The sequence below is a fragment of the Bombina bombina genome, chromosome 6, assembly GCF_027579735.1.
Source record: "Bombina bombina isolate aBomBom1 chromosome 6, aBomBom1.pri, whole genome shotgun sequence".
Lineage (NCBI taxonomy): Eukaryota > Metazoa > Chordata > Amphibia > Anura > Bombinatoridae > Bombina > Bombina bombina.
Window position 1 is genome coordinate 711914218 of NC_069504.1, and position 17806 is coordinate 711932023.

Genomic DNA, 17806 nt, shown 5'->3' on the forward strand with positions numbered 1-17806 from the left:
GATGAGCTGCTGCTCTCTGTGCATTAATCCCAGCTAAGATCTGGCAGGAAGACAGCGAGTACCTTCCGCCGGAGGTGAGAGGTTGGCAGAGCTAGAGATGCCTGAAACTAAAACGAATCCATAATAAAACAGATATTATATTTGCCAAACTGTTTTATTATTAAAGGGATAGAAACTTTTTTTTTTTTTCTACTATCATACTTCATGTTAAATTTAATACTACTTTGCCATAGACATCAATTAAATGTAATATACGGTTCCATTTTAATTTAACTGTTAAAATAAATACTTAGCCCAAGCCCCCCAGAACTGAGCGATACTAATCCAATCAGTGTGATCGTACGCACTTATCAGTATTTCTAAAGAGGGTTGCCTGCTCATGCGCAGTTTTAGCCGTACACCGGCTACGTCACAGTAATGCTCAAGTAGTTCCAGACTTGGCATTACGGTGTATGATCAGGTCTGCAGGAGGGGCTGGGTTAAGGGGCAGTTACTTGCACAGCTCATCATTCCCTTTGTGTTACTTAGCTGTGCTAGGTATTTGCAGATCCCCCTTCTCCCCTCCCCAGCCTAGAAATGCCGACAAGCTACACAGATCATATAGGTAATACATTAGCTGCACACACAGACTCACCGGCAGATGAAAGTTTCACTCTCTGCTCTGTGAATAACTGTGCAGAGTGTATAGGGTTAAACTTAGAGCAGAGAGTGAAACTTTCATCTGTGTGTGCAGCTTATCTATTACCTATACGATCTGTGTAGCTTGTCTGCATTTCTAGACTAAGGAGGGGGGAGGCGAGGGGAGAAGGGGAATCTGCTATACTTATTGCCTTAGTGAAATGCTAGAGGATAGAAAACCTTTATCTTGTGAAATCATCATCATTTTTTTTTTACGATCATGAATTGTCAGTGTTCTCAGTGGCACTGTGCAACAGCACTATCTGATGTTATTAGACCACTTAACAAAGCGCTGTCACTCAATTAGGAAATCTAATGCCCATTGTGACACAATCTTGTCAATCAATTGACAAGAATATTGCCCATATTAGAAAGCTAATGCCCAGTATACGGAGTGAATTCTCCAGTGTGATACGGCTAATGAGGAAGTGAAATTTTATTAGTTAAAAATACGGAGACTGGCAGACAACTGCTTTTTGGAAGGGCGGATCGGACTCTGCAGTAGGGCACTATTTGAACATAACAGTATGATTTTAATGTACTTAGAATATGGGAAAAAAATTGACAACGCTAGGATGTTGTTTATTTAGGTATGGAATTTCAGTAGTTATTTTCTATACCTTTTTTAAGTGCCTGTTTTACTGTTTACATGTATATGTGTTTTCATAGCAAAACGTCTTGGTTTTATTACATATTTTCCTGCAGTGGCTTCTAAGTGCAGCACTTCACGGTTTGTTTGTTTTTTCTGTCTAAACAACTTTTGAAACAGCCGGTGTTCTGTTATATTTGCCTACTGTGTTACGTTATCCTACCTATGTAACGCCTTCGGACAGATAGAGCACTTTCATATCCGCCATTCTTGTTTGAAACGGAGCCTGATGTCAAAATATTGATCGGATGGTGATATTTGGCTGTTTGGAGTGCAGCTCTCGCTCAAATATAAAACATTAAAACGTAAACACAAAATATTATGTATGTTATTAGCTTGTGATGATAGCATTAATTCTAACTAACCTTCTATAATTTTTTTCAGGGTACAGATATGTTTCCATTGTTTTTTGTTACATAGCCTGAATACATTTATAAAATGAGCACTATCGTCACAAGCTAATACCGTACAAATATTTGGTGTTTATGTTTTAATTATTTATGTTTGAGTGAGATCTGCACTCAAAACAGCGAATTATAAGGTGGTAGGAAAAGTATCTGTGTGTATGTGCATCTGTATGCAGTGTATGAGCATTTCTGTGTGTGATTATGTGCATCTGTGTGTATGTGCATCTGTATGCAGTGTATGAGCATTGCTGTGTGTGATTATGTGCAGCTGTGTGTGATTATGTGCATCTGTGTGTATGTGCATCTGTATGCAGTGTATGAGCATTGCTGTGTGTGATTATGTGCATCTGTGTGTATGTGCATCTGTATGCAGTGTATGAGCATTTCTGTGTGTGATTATGTGCATCTGTGTGTTTGTGCATCTGTATGCAGTGTATGAGCATTGCTGTGTGTGATTATGTGCATCTGTATGCAGTGTATGAGCATTGCTGTGTGTGATTATGTGCATCTGTGTGTATGTGCATATGTATACAGTGTATGAGCATTGCTGTGTGTGATTATGTGCATCTGTGTGTATGTGCATCTGTATACAGTGTATGAGCATTGCTGTGTGTGATTATGTGCATCTGTGTGTATGTGCATCTGTATACAGTGTATGAGCATTGCTGTGTGTGATTATGTGCATCTGTGTGTTTGTGCATCTGTATGCAGTGTATGAGCATTGCTGTGTGTGATTATGTGCATCTGTATGCAGTGTATGAGCATTGCTGTGTGTGATTATGTGCATCTGTGTGTATGTGCATATGTATACAGTGTATGAGCATTGCTGTGTGTGATTATGTGCATCTGTGTGTATGTGCATCTGTATACAGTGTATGAGCATTGCTGTGTGTGATTATGTGCATCTGTGTGTATGTGCATCTGTATACAGTGTATGAGCATTGCTGTGTGTGATTATGTGCATCTGTGTGTTTGTGCATCTGTATGCAGTGTATGAGCATTGCTGTGTATGATTATGTGCATCTGTGTGTTTGTGCATCTGTATGCAGTGTATGAGCATTGCTGTGTGTGACTATGTGCATCTGTGTGTTTGTGCATCTGTATGCAGTGTATGAACATTGCTGTGTATGATTATGTGCATCTGTGTGTTTGTGCATCTGTATGCAGTGTATGAGTATTGCTGTGTGTGATTATGTGCATCTGTGTGTTTGTGCATCTGTATGCAGTGTATGAGCATTGCTGTGTGTGATTATGTGCATCTGTGTGTATGTGCATCTGTATGCAGTGTATGAGCATTGCTGTGTGTGATTATGTGCATCTGTGTGTATGTGCATCTGTATGCAGTGTATGAGCATTGCTGTGTGTGATTATGTGCATCTGTGTGTTTGTGCATCTGTATGCAGTGTATGAGCATTGCTGTGTGTGATTATGTGCATCTGTGTGTATCTGTGTGTGATTATGTGCATCTGTATGCAGTGTATGAGCATTGCTGTGTGTGATTATGCGTGGCCGGACTGCTATCCGACTGACGCTTGTCCGACGGACATTTGTCTGATGGACAATATTCCGAAAGACATTTATCCGGCTGCTGGGTGGGAATGAAGCTTAAAAATCACGGTTTTATAACATTTTTAATAGTGGACTGACAAAAGACAATTAAATCAACTTATATATAACATTTATAACATTTTTAATAGTGGACTGACAAAAGACAATTAAATCAATTTATATATAACATATTAATTATAATATTATAATTATAATAATTATATTATGTGTTAAAAGTACATCATGAGGGTAGGGACCCATGGATAGGTTCCCAGAGGCGGTTGCGGCGCCCGAGTCACTGATTGTAACAGAAAATTTTGGATCGTATCTGCCCTCGGCCGAATGTATCTTGATTTATTTAAGTAAATCTTATATATTATGTGCTATTGCCTTAAAAAAGTCTAATCTTGAGTATTCACTGTATTTTTCTAAAACTTTCATTATCCTGTTGTTTATGATTTCATATTTTTTTTTTGGTTTTCTCAGTTCAACTCCAGAATTAATTTTTTCAATTGTTAACTCCCATTCTGCTTGTTCTTTTCTTATTTTTGAAACTAGTCTGCAAATGCTTGGGTGGGTTATAGACATTCGTTGGTCAAATGCTCTGTGCCATCCTTCTAGAGAGTTGTTTGTTCTAGGTAACCCTAGTTTTGTTCTTTCAAAAGTGTTCCACATCGTAATATGGAAAGTAGGTTTTCTTCTTGTACCTTGTTGTAGTTCGCCAATCCAGGTTTTTTCAAAATAATTTAAAAATTCAGATAAAATGTTACTGTTTTGTTTTTCTATTGATTTTACAAAGTCATTAAATGTTTCAACTACATCTTCCACTGGCACAAATGCTAATGCTTCTAAGCATTTTATGATCAGAGCATTTTTTTCATTATTATACCATATTTTTAAGCCCAAAGATTGTATTTTTCTCCACAGGCATTGGGAAAAATGGAAAAAGCATCCATAAATTATTGTAATTTGTAAAAATTGGTCATGCAATTTATTGCTGCTCTTTCAAAATCTACAGTAATTGATATAGGATTAATATCTGGATCTTTTTTTCTTTTATAATACTAAAAATTAAATTATAAGTTCCCTGATTTTTATTTTTTGATATGCAGTATACTAATGGTATGGTATGGTTATCTTCTATTAAAACATGTATTGTATACAACTGAAAGCCTAAAGGAGCTGAGTCAAATGTTCCGTCACAGAGCCAGTGTTGTTTTTTTGAAAGAAGATCTACATTTTTTTTTAGTAGACAGAATGATTAAATTTTAACTTTCGTGCATGATGAAATTTTCTCCTCTGGTTGTTTTTCTTAAATCATCATTTAAAATGTTTCCATTTGGTGTTGTTCGATGTCGACGTACCATTCTGGCAAGAGTTTCTTTTTTAGGTAGAGCTCCTGCTGCTTCAAGGGGGAAATTAGATGTGCAATTTTGTATTATGCTTGATGTTACTTCTTCTGAATTTTTAGCAACTTCTTTTATTTTTTCAATTGTTTTCATAGATAAAATTCTTGCTGCATTAGGTGGATGTGAATGATTTGATGCATCTTTTTCAATTATATCATTAATGGTTTTTAGCCTTCCTCCACAAAAACCTTTTTTTTCACATCTCCAATATGTGACATTTTCTTTTTTTTTGTCTACAATGTATGCATAACCTTCATATAACATTTTTCTTCCTCCTTTACAGGTCTTTATGAACTCCATTTTTTTAATTTGATTTTTTTTTAAATTTATTTAAGTGTTTGTGTTGTTTTTTTACCTCAGTAGCCACAATATATATTTAAATTTTCCGCTTTTTTTACTGATGACAATTACGCAATTACGTGATTGTGCTGTTCGGCGTGCAGTCGGAAGCAGTGTATTTCGGACATATGTCTGACGGACGAATGTGTTTCGGCATTTTGTCCGTCGGAATTTTGTCCGAGCACCGTGATTATGTGCATCTGTGTGTATGTGCATCTGCATACAGTGTATGAGCATTTCTGTGTGTGATTATGTGCATCTGTGTGATTATGTGCATCTGTATGCAGTGTATGAGCATTGATGTGTGTGATTATGTGCATCTGTTTACAGTGTATGAGCATTGCTGTGCGTGATTATGTGCATCTGTGTGTATGTGCATCTGTATGCAGTGTATGAGCATTGCTGTGTGTGATTATGTGCATCTGTGTGTATGAGCATCTGTATACAGTGTATGAGCATTGCTGTGTGTGATTATGTGCATCTGTGTGTATGAGCATCTGTATACAGTGTATGAGCATTGCTGTGTGTGATTATGTGCATCTGTATACAGTGTATGAGCATTGCTGTGTGTGATTATGTGCATCTGTATGCAGTGTATGAGCATTGCTGTGTGTGATTATGTGCATCTGTGTGTATGAGCATCTGTATACAGTGTATGAGCATCTGTATGCAGTGTATGAGCATTGCTGTGTGTGATTATGTGCATCTGTGTGTATGAGCATCTGCATAGTGTATGAGCATTTCTGTGTGTGATTATGTGCATCTGTGTGTATGAGCATCTGTATACAGTGTATGAGCATTTCTGTGTGTGATTATGTGCATCTGTGTGTATGAGCATCTGCATACAGTGTATGAGAATTTCTGTGTGTGATTATGTGCATCTGTGTGTATGAGCATTGCTGTGTGTGATTATGTGCATCTGTATACAGTGTATGAGCATTGCTGTGTGTGATTATGTGCATCTGTGTGTATGTGCATCAGTATGCAGTGTATGAGCATTGCTGTGTGTGATTATGTGCATCTGTGTGTATGTGCATCTGTATGCAGTGTATGAGCATTGCTGTGTGTGATTATGTGCATCTGTGTGTATGAGCATCTGTATGCAGTGTATGAGCATTGCTGTGTGTGATTATGTGCATCTGTGTGTATGCAGTGTATGAGCATTGCTGTGTGTGATTATGTGCATCTGTATACAGTGTATGAGCATTGCTGTGTGTGATTATGTGCATCTGTGTGTATGTGCATCTGTATACAGTGTATGAGCATTGCTGTGTGTGATTATGTGCATCTGTGTGTATGTGCATCTGTATGCAGTGTATGAGCATTGCTGTGTGTGATTATGTGCATCTGTGTGTATGAGCATCTGTATGCAGTGTATGAGCATTGCTGTGTGTGATTATGTGCATCTGTGTGTATGAGCATCTGTATGCAGTGTATGAGCATTGCTGTGTGTGATTATGTGCATCTGTGTGTATGAGCATCTGTTTACAGTGTATGAGCATTGCTGTGTGTGATTATGTGCATCTGTATGCAGTGTATGAGCATTGCTGTGTGTGATTATGTGCATCTGTATGCAGTGTGTGATTATGTGCATCTGTATGCAGTGTATGAGCATTGCAGTGTGTGATTATGTGCATCTGTGTGTATGAGCATCTGTATGCAGTGTATGAGCATTGCTGTGTGTGATTATGTGCATCTGTATGCAGTGTATGAGCATTGCTGTGTGTGATTATGTGCATCTGTATGCAGTGTATGAGCATTGCTGTGTGTGATTATGTGCATCTGTGTGTATGTGCATCTGTATGCAGTGTATGAGCATTGCTGTGTGTGATTATGTGCATCTGTGTGTATGTGCATCTGTATGCAGTGTATGAGCATTGCTGTGTGTGATTATGTGCATCTGTGTGTATGAGCATCTGTATGCAGTGTATGAGCATTGCTGTGTGTGATTATGTGCATCTGTGTGTATGAGCATCTGTATGCAGTGTATGAGCATTGCTGTGTGTGATTATGTGCATCTGTGTGTATGTGCATCTGTATACAGTGTATGAGCATTGCTGTGTGTGATTATGTGCATCTGTGTGTATGAGCATCTGTATACAGTGTATGAGCATCTGTATGCAGTGTATGAGCATCTGTATGCAGTGTATGAGCATTGCTGTGTGTGATTATGTGCATCTGTGTGTATGAGCATCTGCATAGTGTATGAGCATTTCTGTGTGTGATTATGTGCATCTGTGTGTATGAGCATCTGTATACAGTGTATGAGCATTTCTGTGTGTGATTATGTGCATCTGTGTGTATGAGCATCTGCATACAGTGTATGAGAATTTCTGTGTGTGATTATGTGCATCTGTGTGTATGAGCATCTGTATGCAGTGTATGAGCATTGCTGTGTGTGATTATGTGCATCTGTGTGTATGTGCATCTGTATACAGTGTATGAGCATTGCTGTGTGTGATTATGTGCATCTGTGTGTATGAGCATCTGTATACAGTGTATGAGCATCTGTATGCAGTGTATGAGCATCTGTATGCAGTGTATGAGCATTGCTGTGTGTGATTATGTGCATCTGTGTGTATGAGCATCTGCATAGTGTATGAGCATTTCTGTGTGTGATTATGTGCATCTGTGTGTATGAGCATCTGTATGCAGTGTATGAGCATTGCTGTGTGTGATTATGTGCATCTGTGTGAATGTGCATCAGTATGCAGTGTATGAGCATTGCTGTGTGTGATTATGTGCATCTGTATGCAGTGTATGAGCATTGCTGTGTGTGATTATGTGCATCTGTGTGTATGAGCATCTGCATACAGTGTATGAGAATTTCTGTGTGTATGAGCATCTGTATGCAGTGTATGAGCATTGCTGTGTGTGATTATGTGCATCTGTGTGTATGTGCATCTGTATGCAGTGTATGAGCATTGCTGTGTGTGATTATGTGCATCTGTGTGTATGAGCATCTGTATGCAGTGTATGAGCATTGCTGTGTGTGATTATGTGCATCTGTGTGTATGAGCATCTGTATGCAGTGTATGAGCATTGCTGTGTGTGATTATGTGCATCTGTGTGTATGAGCATCTGTTTACAGTGTATGAGCATTGCTGTGTGTGATTATGTGCATCTGTATGCAGTGTATGAGCATTGCTGTGTGTGATTATGTGCATCTGTATACAGTGTATGAGCATTGCTGTGTGTGATTATGTGCATCTGTGTGTATGTGTATCTGTATACAGTGTATGAGCATTGCTGTGTGTGATTATGTGCATCTGTGTGTATGTGCATCTGTATGCAGTGTATGAGCATTGCTGTGTGTGATTATGTGCATCTGTGTGTATGAGCATCTGTATGCAGTGTATGAGCATTGCTGTGTGTGATTATGTGCATCTGTGTGTATGAGCATCTGTATGCAGTGTATGAGCATTGCTGTGTGTGATTATGTGCATCTGTGTGTATGAGCATCTGTTTACAGTGTATGAGCATTGCTGTGTGTGATTATGTGCATCTGTATGCAGTGTATGAGCATTGCTGTGTGTGATTATGTGCATCTGTATGCAGTGTGTGATTATGTGCATCTGTATGCAGTGTATGAGCATTGCAGTGTGTGATTATGTGCATCTGTGTGTATGAGCATCTGTATGCAGTGTATGAGCATTGCTGTGTGTGATTATGTGCATCTGTATGCAGTGTATGAGCATTGCAGTGTGTGATTATGTGCATCTGTGTGTATGAGCATCTGTATGCAGTGTATGAGCATTGCTGTGTGTGATTATGTGCATCTGTATGCAGTGTATGAGCATTGCTGTGTGTGATTATGTGCATCTGTATGCAGTGTATGAGCATTGCTGTGTGTGATTATGTGCATCTGTATGCAGTGTATGAGCATTGCTGTGTGTGATTATGTGCATCTGTGTGTATGTGCATCTGTATGCAGTGTATGAGCATTGCTGTGTGTGATTATGTGCATCTGTGTGTATGCAGTGTATGAGCATTGCTGTGTGTGATTATGTGCATCTGTGTGTATGAGCATCTGTATACAGTGTATGAGCATTGCTGTGTGTGATTATGTGCATCTGTATACAGTGTATGAGCATTGCTGTGTGTGATTATGTGCATCTGTATGCAGTGTATGAGCATTGCTGTGTGTGATTATGTGCATCTGTGTGTATGTGCATCTGTATACAGTGTATGAGCATTGCTGTGTGTGATTATGTGCATCTGTGTGTATGTGCATCTGTATACAGTGTATGAGCATTGCTGTGTGTGATTATGTGCATCTGTGTGTATGAGCATCTGTATACAGTGTATGAGCATCTGTATGCAGTGTATGAGCATCTGTATGCAGTGTATGAGCATTGCTGTGTGTGATTATGTGCATCTGTGTGTATGAGCATCTGCATAGTGTATGAGCATTTCTGTGTGTGATTATGTGCATCTGTGTGTATGAGCATCTGTATACAGTGTATGAGCATTTCTGTGTGTGATTATGTGCATCTGTGTGTATGAGCATCTGTATGCAGTGTATGAGCATTGCTGTGTGTGATTATGTGCATCTGTATACAGTGTATGAGCATTGCTGTGTGTGATTATGTGCATCTGTGTGTATGTGCATCAGTATGCAGTGTATGAGCATTGCTGTGTGTGATTATGTGCATCTGTGTGTATGAGCATCTGTATGCAGTGTATGAGCATTGCTGTGTGTGATTATGTGCATCTGTGTGTATGAGCATCTGTATGCAGTGTATGAGCATTGCTGTGTGTGATTATGTGCATTTGTGTGTATGCAGTGTATGAGCATTGCTGTGTGTGATTATGTGCATCTGTATACAGTGTATGAGCATTGCTGTGTGTGATTATGTGCATCTGTGTGTATGTGCATCTGTATACAGTGTATGAGCATTGCTGTGTGTGATTATGTGCTTCTGTGTGTATGTGCATCTGTATGCAGTGTATGAGCATTGCTGTGTGTGATTATGTGCATCTGTGTGTATGAGCATTGCTGTGTGTGATTATGTGCATCTGTGTGTATGAGCATCTGTATGCAGTGTATGAGCATTGCTGTGTGTGATTATGTGCATCTGTGTGTATGAGCATCTGTTTACAGTGTATGAGCATTGCTGTGTGTGATTATGTGCATCTGTATGCAGTGTGTGATTATGTGCATCTGTATGCAGTGTATGAGCATTGCAGTGTGTGATTATGTGCATCTGTGTGTATGAGCATCTGTATGCAGTGTATGAGCATTGCTGTGTGTGATTATGTGCATCTGTATGCAGTGTATGAGCATTGCTGTGTGTGATTATGTGCATCTGTGTGTATGTGCATCTGTATGCAGTGTATGAGCATTGCTGTGTGTGATTATGTGCATCTGTGTGTATGTGCATCTGTATGCAGTGTATGAGCATTGCTGTGTGTGATTATGTGCATCTGTGTGTATGTGCATCTGTATACAGTGTATGAGCATTGCTGTGTGTGATTATGTGCATCTGTGTGTATGAGCATCTGTATACAGTGTATGAGCATCTGTATGCAGTGTATGAGCATCTGTATGCAGTGTATGAGCATTGCTGTGTGTGATTATGTGCATCTGTGTGTATGAGCATCTGCATAGTGTATGAGCATTTCTGTGTGTGATTATGTGCATCTGTGTGTATGAGCATCTGTATACAGTGTATGAGCATTTCTGTGTGTGATTATGTGCATCTGTGTGTATGAGCATCTGCATACAGTGTATGAGAATTTCTGTGTGTGATTATGTGCATCTGTGTGTATGAGCATCTGTATGCAGTGTATGAGCATTGCTGTGTGTGATTATGTGCATCTGTGTGTATGTGCATCTGTATACAGTGTATGAGCATTGCTGTGTGTGATTATGTGCATCTGTGTGTATGAGCATCTGTATACAGTGTATGAGCATCTGTATGCAGTGTATGAGCATCTGTATGCAGTGTATGAGCATTGCTGTGTGTGATTATGTGCATCTGTGTGTATGTGCATCTGTATGCAGTGTATGAGCATTGCTGTGTGTGATTATGTGCATCTGTGTGTATGAGCATCTGTATGCAGTGTATGAGCATTGCTGTGTGTGATTATGTGCATCTGTGTGTATGCAGTGTATGAGCATTGCTGTGTGTGATTATGTGCATCTGTATACAGTGTATGAGCATTGCTGTGTGTGATTATGTGCATCTGTGTGTATGTGCATCTGTATGCAGTGTATGAGCATTGCTGTGTGTGATTATGTGCATCTGTATACAGTGTATGAGCATTGCTGTGTGTGATTATGTGCATCTGTGTGTATGTGCATCTGTATGCAGTGTATGAGCATTGCTGTGTGTGATTATGTGCATCTGTGTGTATGAGCATCTGTATGCAGTGTATGAGCATTGCTGTGTGTGATTATGTGCATCTGTGTGTATGAGCATCTGTATGCAGTGTATGAGCATTGCTGTGTGTGATTATGTGCATCTGTGTGTATGAGCATCTGTTTACAGTGTATGAGCATTGCTGTGTGTGATTATGTGCATCTGTATGCAGTGTATGAGCATTGCTGTGTGTGATTATGTGCATCTGTATGCAGTGTGTGATTATGTGCATCTGTATGCAGTGTATGAGCATTGCAGTGTGTGATTATGTGCATCTGTGTGTATGAGCATCTGTATGCAGTGTATGAGCATTGCTGTGTGTGATTATGTGCATCTGTATGCAGTGTATGAGCATTGCAGTGTGTGATTATGTGCATCTGTGTGTATGAGCATCTGTATGCAGTGTATGAGCATTGCTGTGTGTGATTATGTGCATCTGTATGCAGTGTATGAGCATTGCTGTGTGTGATTATGTGCATCTGTATGCAGTGTATGAGCATTGCTGTGTGTGATTATGTGCATCTGTATGCAGTGTATGAGCATTGCTGTGTGTGATTATGTGCATCTGTATGCAGTGTATGAGCATTGCTGTGTGTGATTATGTGCATCTGTGTGTATGTGCATCTGTATGCAGTGTATGAGCATTGCTGTGTGTGATTATGTGCATCTGTGTGTATGTGCATCTGTATGCAGTGTATGAGCATTGCTGTGTGTGATTATGTGCATCTGTGTGTATGAGCATCTGTATGCAGTGTATGAGCATTGCTGTGTGTGATTATGTGCATCTGTGTGTATGTGCATCTGTATACAGTGTATGAGCATTGCTGTGTGTGATTATGTGCATCTGTGTGTATGTGCATCTGTATGCAGTGTATGAGCATTGCTGTGTGTGATTATGTGCATCTGTGTGTATGAGCATCTGTATGCAGTGTATGAGCATTGCTGTGTGTGATTATGTGCATCTGTGTGTATGCAGTGTATGAGCATTGCTGTGTGTGATTATGTGCATCTGTGTGTATGTGCATCTGTATGCAGTGTATGAGCATTGCTGTGTGTGATTATGTGCATCTGTGTGTATGAGCATCTGTATACAGTGTATGAGCATTGCTGTGTGTGATTATGTGCATCTGTGTGTATGTGCATCTGTATACAGTGTATGAGCATTGCTGTGTGTGATTATGTGCATCTCTGTGTATGAGCATCTGTATACAGTGTATGAGCATCTGTATGCAGTGTATGAGCATCTGTATGCAGTGTATGAGCATTGCTGTGTGTGATTATGTGCATCTGTGTGTATGAGCATCTGCATAGTGTATGAGCATTTCTGTGTGTGATTATGTGCATCTGTGTGTATGAGCATCTGTATACAGTGTATGAGCATTGCTGTGTGTGATTATGTGCATCTGTGTGTATGAGCATCTGTATACAGTGTATGAGCATTTCTGTGTGTGATTATGTGCATCTGTGTGTATGAGCATCTGCATACAGTGTATGAGAATTTCTGTGTGTGATTATGTGCATCTGTGTGTATGAGCATCTGTATGCAGTGTATGAGCATTGCTGTGTGTGATTATGTGCATCTGTGTGTATGTGCATCAGTATGCAGTGTATGAGCATTGCTGTGTGTGATTATGTGCATCTGTGTGTATGTGCATCTGTATGCAGTGTATGAGCATTGCTGTGTGTGATTATGTGCATCTGTGTGTATGAGCATCTGTATGCAGTGTATGAGCATTGCTGTGTGTGATTATGTGCATCTGTGTGTATGCAGTGTATGAGCATTGCTGTGTGTGATTATGTGCATCTGTATACAGTGTATGAGCATTGCTGTGTGTGATTATGTGCATCTGTGTGTATGTGTATCTGTATACAGTGTATGAGCATTGCTGTGTGTGATTATGTGCATCTGTGTGTATGTGCATCTGTATACAGTGTATGAGCATTGCTGTGTGTGATTATGTGCATCTGTGTGTATGAGCATCTGTATGCAGTGTATGAGCATTGCTGTGTGTGATTATGTGCATCTGTGTGTATGAGCATCTGTATGCAGTGTATGAGCATTGCTGTGTGTGATTATGTGCATCTGTGTGTATGAGCATCTGTTTACAGTGTATGAGCATTGCTGTGTGTGATTATGTGCATCTGTATGCAGTGTATGAGCATTGCTGTGTGTGATTATGTGCATCTGTATGCAGTGTGTGATTATGTGCATCTGTATGCAGTTTATGAGCATTGCAGTGTGTGATTATGTGCATCTGTGTGTATGAGCATCTGTATGCAGTGTATGAGCATTGCTGTGTGTGATTATGTGCATCTGTATGCAGTGTATGAGCATTGCAGTGTGTGATTATGTGCATCTGTGTGTATGAGCATCTGTATGCAGTGTATGAGCATTGCTGTGTGTGATTATGTGCATCTGTATGCAGTGTATGAGCATTGCTGTGTGTGATTATGTGCATCTGTGTGTATGTGCATCTGTATGCAGTGTATGAGCATTGCTGTGTGTGATTATGTGCATCTGTGTGTATGTGCATCTGTATACAGTGTATGAGCATTGCTGTGTGTGATTATGTGCATCTGTGTGTATGTGCATCTGTATGCAGTGTATGAGCATTGCTGTGTGTGATTATGTGCATCTGTGTGTATGTGCATCTGTATGCAGTGTATGAGCATTGCTGTGTGTGATTATGTGCATCTGTGTGTATGTGCATCTGTGTGTATGTGCATCTGTATGCAGTGTATGAGCATTGCTGTGTGTGATTATGTGCATCTGTATGCAGTGTATGAGCATTGCTGTGTGTGATTATGTGCATCTGTGTGTATGTGCATCTGTATGCAGTGTATGAGCATTGCTGTGTGTGATTATGTGCATCTGTGTGTATGTGCATCTGTATGCAGTGTATGAGCATTGCTGTGTGTGATTATGTGCATCTGTGTGTATGAGCATCTGTATGCAGTGTATGAGCATTGCTGTGTGTGATTATGTGCATCTGTGTGTATGTGCATCTGTATGCAGTGTATGAGCATTGCTGTGTGTGATTATGTGCATCTGTGTGTTTGTGCATCTGTATACAGTGTATGAGCATTGCTGTGTGTGATTATGTGCATCTGTGTGTATGTGCATCTGTATACAGTGTATGAGCATTGCTGTGTGTGATTATGTGCATCTGTGTGTATGTGCATCTGTATGCAGTGTATGAGATGCACATAATCACACACAGCAATGCTCATACACTGCATACAGATGCACATACACACAGATGCACATAATCACACACAGCAATGCTGTGTGTATGTGCATCTGTATACAGTGTATGAGCATTGCTGTGTGTGATTATGTGCATCTGTGTGTATGAGCATCTGTATGCAGTGTATGAGCATTTATGTGTGTGTGTGAGTGAGCATTCCTGTGTGTGTGTGTGTGTGTGTGAGTGAGTGAGCAAAAATGCAATGGGACCTTGACGAGGTACCTGGGCTTGTCCCATTTGGCCAGATGCAGTAACTAACCCTTTCATTTTTGCTTTAAATCTTATTTGAGAGCTTTTAAGTGAGTGCTGGACTTTCTCTGTGTGTTGTAATAATTGTTTGTAATTTTTTCTATGGTTCTTGCACCCAGACCTGTCTGGGGTTAGCTGCCTGTGACTCTGGGGGCAGCACAGCTTCCTGTGAGTGCCAGTGAGCACCCAGGGCTGAGCATGTTGCAGGGGCATGTGATGTGTGTGCAGTCCCCTTTCATGTTTTGTGTGTGTGTATATATATATATATATATATATATATATATATATATATGTGTATATGTATATATATAATGTGTGTGTGTTTATGACATAGTGTAACAGATAATAAGATTGAGATAAATATAATTTGCATAATTTATGGTTTGCCAGTATGTATACTACATTTTTTTTATCTATTATTATAACTGAATCCTTTTGGTTAAACAATTGCTTCTCTGTGTTGATAGCACCACCTTTGTAAAATAATTTAGGAATGTGTTTTAAAGGGTTAAATTATAATGTGTATTAATCATATTATATAATTAAGAAACCACGTAACATATACTAATAAAACGATATAATAATTCTGAATATCTTAACACTCCTTAGGTTCTTTGGCTGGTTCCCTATGAATTGTTCCGATGGATTTTAATACTTGTTGCTATGAGCCTCTCAGGTTCAGTCCTCATTCTCACCTTCTGGCCACACATTCGAAGGGACAACAAAATGGTGGCTATCGCCACGGTAGGCAGCATGGTCGCTCTACACGCACTCTTGGCTGTAGGCTGCAAGGTATGCTAAAAGATAGTTTTAATTATATTAGCTTCAGTCTCAACAGCTTTAATGTCTTCTGGTCTGGGCAGTTGTTTCATGAAAATGCCTGCATATGTGGTAATGGGAGAGGAGGGAAATGTATTTAGTCTTCTTATATTACTGGTTCTAACTAATAAAAGAAGAGCAGATCTCTGATGCTTGTGCCCCCTCTATTGGGTATCAGCAAATTATTACAAAAGGGTAAATCAGGGTTATCCTAAAAGCCTCTCTTTTTCATATCTATTTGGCAATCATTTATGTGATTGGCTAGCTGAGCTGGCCATTATTCTTTGCCATTTATTTATCATCGTCTTAAAAATGAAGCTGTAGGATTCATCAGATATTGAATGGTGAATCCTAGAGGATTAGCTATGTATGAAGATTTATTTTCCTGTTAAAGCGACAGTTCACACTAATTTCATATAACTGGAGGGACTTAAAACCATTTTCCTTTCATTATTCAGATAGCGCTTACAATTTTAAACAACGCTACAATTTTCTTGTTTTCTTGTCTAACCTGCTTTGTTATCTTTTGTTGAAAAGAATACCTAAGTAGGTTTTTGTGCATTGCTGCTCCTTCAATAAAGGATAGTAAACGGAATGAAGCAAAACTGATTAGAGAAGTAAATGGGAAAGTTGCTTAACATTTTATGCTCTATCTGAATCCTGAAAGAAAAACTTGGGGTTTCATGTCCATTTTAAAGTGGGCAAAATAAAGCTTACTACAAAGGATCTAATAGTTATCTTCAATGATTCACAATTCTCAGTCATTTGAGGATGGGTAATCCTATCAAGTTTGTCATTATGGGCTTGAGATGTTAATTTAAAGTGTCCGTAAACCTTAAAAATAATGTTATATAATTCTGCACATAGTGCGGAATTATATAACATTATATTATCCTTATCTGTAGAAACGTAATATTCCCTTTTAATTTAAAAAACAAACAAAAATGAGCCGGCATCTAAACTTACATTCTTGCATTTCAAATAAAGATACCAAGAGAATAAAGAAAAATTGATGATAGGAGTAAATTAGAAAGTTGCTTAAAATTTCATGCTCTATCTGAATCACAAAAGAAAAACTTTGGGTTCAGTGTCCCTTTAAGTATCCTCCCACTACCCATAATCCCCAGTCATTCTTTGCCTTTGTGTATCTAGGAGGTGTGCGAAGATGGTACTCTGAAGAAAATATAATATATCCTTTAATGGGTAGTTTCCCTGCAAGCAAGGATTGGGGTCATGCTGTGTCTACGTTATCCTCTTGAGTAAGAGTTGTGGTGGCTATTAGCGTTTGGAGGTCGGCAGGGTAGTCCTTGTTTCTCCTCCAACAATTTATGCTAACCCTCATATGGAAAACCAGGGTTGGTTACTCTGCTTTTCCTTTCTACCCAGGTCCCTGTCAGATGTTGGATAAAGCTGGCTCAACCTGGAGGTGCTGTGTCTGCTCCACAGCAGAGGCCCTGGAGGGTAAGTCCTTTATTTTTCTCAAGGGAAAATGTGTCTTAAGGACCGATTTGTTAATGGGTGACCGGGTGGCACTAAGTCCCTATTTATGGGTCTGGGACATTTATTTATCCTTGTTTTAGGATATTAGGGCTGTGAGCAGTCTGAAGTATTATCTCCAAAGCAGGGTGGCCCATTTTCTTTAAGGAAGATAGCAGCGTTAATAGCAAGCTAAATGCCCAACTCTGCCTTAAGCAAGTGTCAGGGATGTGAGTACTATTTTATTTGGTTTAAATAACCATATAGTATATTAGAGGCATCAATATAAATTGTGCTGTAAATAACTTATTTATTGCATCGCCTCAGCGCCATTGTTTCACGCGCTTTTACTGACCGAGGGTGGCAGGCTGTGTAGCTCGCTATTCCTCGTGGTTGGGAGCGCTGCATCCCCTTTGTGCTGACGGTGATAGAAGGTCAACTCGGGATGTCCTCTTTTCACATGTTATTTTTTTTTGTACAGATACGTCCCGCGAGGCGGTAAGTCCTTTGGCCTCAGTAGGGGATTTTCTTATTTGGTAACAGAGAAAGCCGGAGCTGAGTCTTCTTAATAGAAGTGCATAGCTAGTAATTCTCCGGTTTTTCATATACTGATTTTGCA

General features: G+C 39.4%; 1 protein-coding gene across 3 annotated transcripts in view; it reads left to right on the forward strand.

Annotated features, from left to right (window-relative positions):
* YIPF2 (Yip1 domain family member 2) overlaps positions 1-17806 on the forward strand; it is a 53308-nt gene that overhangs the window by 24715 nt on the left and 10787 nt on the right. For all 3 annotated transcript variants that reach the window (XM_053717887.1, XM_053717886.1, XM_053717884.1), the window contains one exon: positions 15502-15684. In XM_053717887.1, the coding sequence (XP_053573862.1) occupies positions 15502-15684 (183 nt within the window). The remainder of the gene's footprint in view (positions 1-15501; positions 15685-17806) is intronic.